The sequence below is a fragment of the Corvus brachyrhynchos genome, unplaced genomic scaffold (genome assembly GCF_000691975.1).
Source record: "Corvus brachyrhynchos isolate BGI_N302 unplaced genomic scaffold, ASM69197v1 scaffold5, whole genome shotgun sequence".
In the NCBI taxonomy this organism is placed as follows: Eukaryota; Metazoa; Chordata; class Aves; order Passeriformes; family Corvidae; genus Corvus; species Corvus brachyrhynchos.
Window position 1 is genome coordinate 11,446,928 of NW_008238321.1, and position 9,002 is coordinate 11,455,929.

General features: G+C 38.6%; 1 protein-coding gene across 3 annotated transcripts in view; it reads right to left on the minus strand.

Moving 5' to 3' along the window:
* Window positions 1-4,009: 4,009 nt before the first annotated feature.
* The window catches only part of LOC103615615 (transmembrane protein 180), a 16,380-nt gene continuing 11,387 nt past the window's right edge, over window positions 4,010-9,002 (minus strand). For 2 of the 3 annotated variants that reach the window (XM_017734163.1, XM_008633676.2), the window contains one exon: window positions 4,010-5,138. In XM_017734163.1, coding sequence (XP_017589652.1) covers window positions 5,006-5,138 — 133 coding nt within the window. In that variant the 3' untranslated portion in view covers window positions 4,010-5,005. The remainder of the gene's footprint in view (window positions 5,139-9,002) is intronic. The other variant, XM_017734164.1, reaches the window with a different exon arrangement.

Below are 9,002 nucleotides of genomic sequence, written 5' to 3' on the forward strand. Positions count from 1 at the left end.
AGCGCGGGGCTGAGGGGGCCGGGACTGAGGGGGCCGGGACTGAGAGGCTGCGGGCCCGGGAGGTGCGGGAGGCGCGGGGCTGAGGGCCGGGGACTGAGGGGCCCGGGGCGGGACAATTGTTTGTAAACAACTGCCAGCGAGCGGTGTCTTTATCTGATTTGATGGCTGGGGTCCAGCCCCTTCATTTCCTGGGAAGGATAGCACTGAGGTCAGACCCCTCTGGGATCCCGGCTTCTACCTGGAACTTCCTCTGGCCAAGCACTGATCATACCCAGCCTTGCTCATCCTGGGAAATGAGCAAAACCAGAGCAACAACAGAATAGTGCCAGAGGATTGTTGTGTTCAGTTCATTTTCACTGATGTTTAGCCTCCTTGAGGAAAGTTTTTGACTTGAGAACTTTAGACAGTTTTCCACTGAAGACTGGGGTTTTTTCTCTCCACTGGCTAGATGGGCTAGAATGCCTTTTTGGTATATTTTTATTTGTCTTGGGATTAAGACTCTCCTTTCCATGTGTGCTATTATTTGTAAGGACGGAGTAGTTTTATTTTTTTCCTTCCAGGAATAAAATAACTTCGTAATCAAAATCCAAAAGGACAAAAGCTGCTTTTTAAACAGACATCTGCTGACAATGTTACAAACCAATAAATAAAATTGCTTCAGGTTAGTTACATGTTCACAGGGAAACATATCTTGGTTTTATCACATAAAAAATACAGATAATTGCTTGCATGCCAAATAAATTAAGAACTTTGCTAGCTTTTGTCTTTGCATTGTTAGCATACAACCTGGGTGTGTTTTAGTGAGATTTTTCAAAATTCCTACCCAGTGTTACATTTGTCATTAATATTCTGATGCAGTAGTTGTATACTCAGCTTATTTTTCTCTTGACAAGCTATAAAGAACTCGCTATTCATGCATATTTAGGTAATAATTTTGATGTATAGTCATTTGCACATAAGCTGGTGGAGTTGTAACCAACTGCTGGACAATCTGAGCAAACCATTTTTGGGGTAAGTGCATTGCTTTGTCATTCAAAGCACTTCGTGTGCTGGGAGAGGATTTCCAGAAATAATGGCATCACTTCTCTTCTACTTTCTGCTGCACTATTTGGATGGTGGTTTTTCTTTGTCTTGATGGAAAATTTCTATAATCAGTTGAACCCTGGAGTCTTAAAGGTCCCAAACACACCCAAGGGTGTGTTTAACACAGCCCTTGCTGCTTTGTGGTGATCTCAAGGAGCCTGGCCTCTGGAGCAGGCTCGGTGGCAGGGCTGCCTGCACAGCCTCGTGTAGTCTGCGATGTGAATCCTCAATTTTCCCAATAAAACACAATGATAAAACAACTTTCCCTTCTATTATTTAAACATTAGCTGGAAAGGGATTACCAGAAAGAGATCTTTAAGGTAAACACAGGTATCTAAAATCCTCTCCCCCAAAGGTTGTGGGTCTGTCTAGAGCCTTCAAACAACTCCCCCCAGTCTCAGCTGTATGTTCCTTTACAAAACCAGCTGGAATTCTTTTGCCTTCGTGTGGACTACTGAGCTTTTTCCCCAAGCTCGATTAATTCTGCAAAGAAGTGCCTAGAAGTACTTGTGGAGATGTGGCTTATCTTAAGTGTTCCTTCCCCTTCCTGCTTGTCTTTCCTGACAGCACCCATTAGGCTGTAGAACTGTATTCAAATGTAAACATCCCTACTAGCCATGTCAACACAGTACGCTCCTGAATTACAGAGCAGTTCCAAAAGCAGGGCAGCAGGAGACTGGGAAGGTCATTTTGTACAAGACCAGAATAGAGGTAGGCCTGTAAGCTCCACAAAACATCACATTTACCCACTTAAAATTAAATATGCTTTGTTGTCATTTCTTCAGTATTTTCACTCTATCACTGACCATATCTTTTATTACTACTATATTAGACTAACATTCTTTAGTGTGTATTAGGCAACATCCTTTTAAGCCTAGCAGACACTTCTACTTACTGATTTTCAATAAATAAAATTCATTCAGTGTATTAAGTTCCATATTCTCAGAATTTATAGAGAAACTCTTAAGAATGGATTCAAGCATCACATTTCTCCTCCTCTGAACCTACCACAGCATTTCATATTTTATACTATACACACACAGCCTCTTTATCAGTTATGAGACTATTTCAGACACTCTTAAATTATCAAGATTAGACTGAGGCATTTTTCCAGCAGTGGGAGTTCAAGCTCAGATACTGTTGGCTAATAAGGAGAGAAAGCAGGGAAACCAGCTGTTGCAAGACACTGAACTTTTGCCTTTGATCATCCTACTTGATTCACAGCCAAAACCAATCGTGTAGGTTTAGCAGAAGATAACAAAGTTTAGTGGGTGACAGAGAAATGGAGAATAAGCAACGTCAGTCACAGCACAGTGCCAACCTTCTACTCCCGTAGGAACACCACCACCCAAATTTAAAGCACTTTTCCAGTCCTCTTTGGGATTGACTATTGATGCTCTGAAAGACATTTCTCCTGCCCTTATAGCAAGGGAAATAGGACAGACAAATGGGAGGATAATGCATAATAAATTAGGAAAATTATTAGTATTTTACACCTTAAATAAATTGTATTGTCTTTCTCAGTTTTTTTTTCTAAACTGGTTTATTCTATAGTTAATGTCTCCTATCTTCAGGGTGTCTTGCTTAGCAATCTTTGATTATGTACTTTTCCTATCTGAATTCTAGAGATGCAGCAGTTTGTAGAGGCTATTCAAACTGTGCATTGAGTCATATCACTCCTCACTCCTTTCTTATTTCAGCAAATTTATGGTAACTTTACCAGACATTTTCCAGAAAAAATATTTCTGATGATTTCAAAGAATTCTTGATGTAATTTTGACTCTTAAAACCACTTATTAGATTTCCTGTTGTATAGCACGATACTCTTCCAGTTGTACACTATATTCTAATAACTTAATATTAGAAATAACTAACACAGTCACCTAACAAAGCCTATTTGCAGTACAGTAACATTATATTATTGTAGATGTTAAAATATATATTCTATGAGGATGGAACGAACATGGGAAATTTAGGAAATACAGAAACAGTAAAGAAAAAAGAGACTATTTTACTTGATTACCATTTTAAAGGAACCTTCAGGGAGAAGACTGTTTCATATAATGAATCAAAGATTATATTAACTTAAATTCCTTTTTGCTCCTGCCTTTCAGACACAAAATAAATTCATATAATGCGGGAAATCTTTTCAAATTCAAAACCTAAACACAGGCCATATCTGCTCTGGTATTTGCATTTACCTATCCACAGAGTATTTACACAAGTGATGCTGTATGTGTACATAATGCTGTTAGCATGCACAATGCAAATGGGCAACACTATCTCTGACAAGACAGATAAAAACCAGATAACACAACTTCAAACTTCACCACAGTTCTGGCTTCTTGCATTTTAACATAAATCTTCATATTCCTATCAAAGGATTCATTTGGATTTCTAAATATTTAATGATGCTCTCCCACTTTTTCACGCATCGCCTTGAAAGCACTTCAGACTTCAAAAAAGGTAAGGAAATATGTTATTTCTACTCTGCAAATGTAAAAAATCAGGCACAAATGAATGTTTTTTTCAACTCTGGTATTTCAAATCTCAAACATCTTCGTTAAATTATGCTAGTGTCCACCAAAATGCAGAGCCATTTCTCACACTCCTTTCTTTTCCAAGTTCCCTGTCACAGTAAATGTAGAGCCTTGAAAATAAGCTGGCCCAGCCCTTTAGAACTGGAATCTGCACAATGCTCTTGTACTTTCAAGTGGCACTCCCTAAGAAAGGTGCTACTAAAACTGTGTTTGCCCAGGCAAAACAAAATACAAAAATGCAGTGATTATATTATGCTAAAGGTATTATCATGGCACAATTACACCGTGAATATAGTGAAGGAAGAATAATATTGATTGAATGGGAGTACTGTAAACATGCTAATGTCTTATCATTACAACATGTGAAATGAAGAGAGGACTCCACGTTTCTGAAATTTTGTCAAAACCCTTTATTTTATAAAAATCACAGGATCCATTTAAAAGGTTGACTGAATACATTCTGGTAGGAATGAATTAGAAATTAACTAACTTATAACTTGATGATTCAGAAATCAACTTCAATTGTCACACACCAAATGAGTTTGCCAACATAACACCACTGAACAGGTAGAGCTTGGTTTAGTAACTGTGTGTGCTTAGATTTGTCCAAGAGCCACAGACTAATGCTCTCCTTGCCACAATGACATTCTGTAGGAAGCACCAACAATATGATACCTTCAAAACTATTTTCCCATTAAAGCCAGAAAACTGCACTGACCTTCCACCAACCAGAGACACTCAGAAAGCCAGTGAGGACTTATGGAGCTTTTTCCATATTCAGCAACACTGAACAGCATTTTAATCTTTTTCTTCTTTAGCCTTACACAGACTTTCACAGGGTAGTTAATTACTCTTGGCACTTCCTGTGGCAGCTGTCAGATTTGTCTTGAGACTGGCCAGCTAGACACCATCTAAATTTTTCTCTTCATCTCCCTGCCATCCATGAGGGATGTCCACCAGGATCTTCCAGATTAACTTCAGAGATCTGCCATTTTATCAGTATGGCGAAATTAATCCACCAGTAAGCTTAAGAAAATACAGTTCCCTGGAATTCCAGGTGCTGGGTTGGGATTCCTTTCTCTGATCTGCCATATCCTTTCTTCAAATGAGTTATTAGGAGTCATTATATACCAGAAATTACTTTAAATAAAGTAATTAAGGATAAAACCTATTAATGGAAAGCAACCGAACTAGGAAAACTCTGTGTAGGCTCAGCATTAGGGCTGATGTGACTTAGAGCCTACAGAGACTGCAAATGCAGCCCTCCTGAAACAGCTCAAACTGTGTTTCAGCTTGCAATTTTGCTTTCTCACATGAAACACTTACTGAACTCTTCTGTGGTTCAGCAAAAAAAAGAGATGCACCGACCACTGGGTGCATATTCAGTGTAGAGCTGCCACGTGGCTGTTCTGGATGGAAAAGGGAGTCCAGGTCAGGATCTGCAGGACTGCAATGCAGAGTGGAACCAGACACACCAGGTAGAACATGGCATCGTGGAGATCTAAAAAAGACCTGCTGAAACAAATGAGAACACAGCTTTCAGTGTGAAGATTAACATCCATGGTCACTAAACAAGTTATTTTTAAAGCATTCCCATTATATACACAGAGACATGCTACTGTACCGTCAATTCTAAATAAAAGAAATATAAATATCTTGTGTATTTTCTAATTCTGCATACGAATATGTATTTTACGTTGCTTTCTCTAGCTGGGAGGAATTCAGACAATTAGCACACAAAGAGTTAATTTTAATACACTGTAGGCAATCTAAGAAATCCTGCTCACTACTTTCCTGCTCATCTGCATTATGTAATACAGAAATCAATTTAAGCAAATTTCATCCAATTATAGAACAGAGCATCTGAAAAGCTTTAGTAAGACTGAAAAATCTGGAAGAGAAAGAAAAGCAGAAAATGGAAGCAAACATTTTAACATGAAATTCATTTATTAAAGTTGAAATCTGTGCTACTAACTATCCACATAGTGTGTTGTTTTAGCTGCTGAGTGCTAGATAGAAGTTATGATAATTGCACAAAATTCAGGTGTGGTTTCAAGGGCTGTTTGAAATATCAAGCCTTATTTTATTTCATTTTAACAAATGATTACAAGATAATATAAGCCATAAAAAGAATACATGTGAAATTAACATTCATTTTCATTTTTTCTAATGAATGCATGGCATTTCCTCATGTAAATCTTCTCTAATGAAAAAGAAATAAAAGCATCAGCAAATATGAATCAAAAAAGAAAATACAGGAATTAAATGAGCTCCCTTTTATGAGCAGTATGGTTTCTGACAGCTCAAAGCATGCATTTTGGCATTCATCTAGTAGCTGGAATCATTATCTACTTGCATTTTGTTAATTATGGGATTCTAATTACTTAAATATCAGGAAAGTCAACTCAAGCTGAGAAACAGCCCCTAAGTGAACTTTCTCTCCATGAGGCAGTTTATGTTATTTTCTAATTTTTTTCCTTAGCATTCAGGGATGAGATAAGAGACTCACAGAACAGCTATGGACATGATCCAAAAAACCTGAAATCTGTGAAAAAAACCCCAAACCTCAAGCAGGTTTTTGAGTAAAACCTAAAAGCTCCTCTGAATCATGAAAGAATCAACTCATGTCTCACTCGATTTAACAGAAAAAATGTTTGCAACCTCCAACACAGCCCAGATCCCGTCCTTAGTGCAGACACAGGCTCATAAACGAGCACAGTTTATCTCAAGTCATGTACATGCTAATGCTACATAAGAAAACAAAAGCCCACAGGCTCACAAGCGAATCACTTAATCACTCAGGCAATTGCATTTATGACTGGAAGTGTTCACTAGCAGGCCACTGGTCCATAGCCAATGTTTATTGGCAGTGACAATAATTTACCATTTGGAGTTGTTTACTGGCCTCTATCCAAATGCATTTCCAGTGCACCTACAAGGGAAGGAGCCCACATCATGCACAGCTCTGGCACAACTGCCCCCAGGGACTGCAGGAGCAGTGCCAGCAGGGAGGCCACAGACACATTACTTAACCACCTAACGATGAGAACAGGACTCAGACACAGTTAACAGGATGCTGGGGCTTGCATTTGGCCTGTTGTGCACACTAAAGAGGATTGCAGCTTTCAGTACTAACATTATTCTGTCTTTACACAAAGAGCATCTGCAAAGTTACTCATACTCTGCAATCCTAATTGTTCACTGGAACAATGCTGATTTAAGAAAATAACATTACCTATTGTACTGTAAAACCTTAAGTTATTGCAAGAATTATGAAAAAATATCTATAATACACGAAACAAGGAATGGTGAAATATTTCATTAAGGGACTGGAATAAATCAAGAGCAGAGCTTGGATTTTATCATGATTACAGCTGAACAAGTACCTTCAGAAATTTCCACATCTATGTTTCTTTTTGCACACACAGGAATAAAACATACAATGTTTCCCTAAAGAGCCCTAAAATCCCTCTGAACAGAATGTCATGTAGTTCAGTAATTCAATATGAAAGCATTAACAGTTTAAAGTGCCTTCAATAAATAATGAAGAGTTGCTGCCAAGTAACTTCGTTCTGAAGAATGAATTTGAAAAGCACTTTCAAGAGAAGCTGCTGGTAGTTGCAGTGGCTCTCCAGAAGAGGGAGGTTTTAAACTAGGCATTTTTTCTGTAGCAAAGAATAAAAAGAATCAAGCCAAACTAAAAAAAAACCAAACAAGAACAAAAACCATCTCAAGCCATACAGGGCAGGTACTGCTTTGCTATGATGATGGAAGAAAGGAATAATCAAGACACCCCATTCTGCAAAGTACTGCTCAAATTTTAAGGATATTAAAAAACACTTTCCCTGACAAAGTGCTGAACTTCTGTGTAGTGACCACATTTCCTAAGGACGTGGCACAATGTGTGAGCAGAGGGGAAGGATCCCCTGTGAGCTGCTGGCAGTACTTTGTCTAACACAGCCCCAGGTACCATTCCAGCCCATTTCTCCAGCTTGCTGAGATGCCCTGGGATGGTGGTGTGACCCTCTGTGTACCTGCAACAGCCCCAGCTTTGCGTCATCCCCAGACTTCCTGAGGGTCCATCCTGCCCCATCATCCTGGTGATTAAGGAATGCAGCCCAGACAGGCAATATCCACTGCCTTCCCCTGCCCACCAGGCAAGTCATTTAACTGTGGAAGTTTATCGAGTTGGTCAAGCATCACTTCCCCTTGGTGGAGCCATGCTGGCTATTACTGATGATTTTACTGTCCTTACTGTGCCTGGAGGTTTCCAGGATTAGCTGCTCCATCATTGTTGCTACGGTTTAACTTTCAGTTCAAGAAAAAGTAATAATTATTAATAAAGTAAGTTATTAAAAAATAACTTAGAACACAGCAAACAGTGTATAGACTGCATATTCTGCCTTCTCCCAGTAAACAACATTGCTGGAAACTCTTAAGACATATTTATTCAGGGCCCAAACATTTTGTTAACGCAGAGTAAGGGTCCTCTGTACAATCTTCACAAATCACTGCCACTACACCTAATAAAGCAAATGCTTTCCTAAACACTTAATAGATATTGCCAGCTTTGGAGAAGAAGGAACAACAGAGCTGAGATTGTATTGGCATGGCTCATAATACTTCATTTTCTGCAATTCACATGTGTGAAATGCTTTTTCCCCCCCAAAACAGTTTGAGCCTATTTTAAACAATCTCTTGTATTTAATTTCTGTTTGTCCCCGAACAACTTTGTCCTAGTGCAAGAGTATTTTAACTGTCTGCCTATGGCTGAAATACAAGATCAGCCAATAGGTTTTTAATATATATAAGTAATTTTAGCTCAGTCAATGGTCTGAGTACATTGCCAAGGGCAAACTGACTCCCTAGAAACAACTTTTGAGTTTTCTGGTCTTGGTGGATTGTGTATCAACCCTGTACTCCATCTGCAAGCAAAGGACATCCCATTCACACACTACATATACAGGAAACACAGGCAAACTGCTTCATATCTAAGAAATTATTTTTTGAAAGGATGGGCAAAAGAAATACTAAATAATATATTTCAGGTGCTCTGATTCACTTATCTCAGCTTTGTAAGTTTTATGCTGTTCCTGGCCCTAGTGAAATAAACAAAATTTCAGCATGACTCAAGTGAACAAACAGATTTTACAGGTTGAGCATTCCAAGTATTTCAAATCTGTATATAATAAATTTATTGTTGCTATAGTCCAGGGGCTACTTACCAGGGAAAAAAGATTCATGACTACTGTGATTTAAAATCCATCCACAAAGGGATCATTTCTCTGATTGAAAGGGATCAGAACTGCAGTTTTTATGTTTCAAATCTGAATTTCTCTGAATCATCAAGATGAATATATTCAGCCCTCTCATATCCAC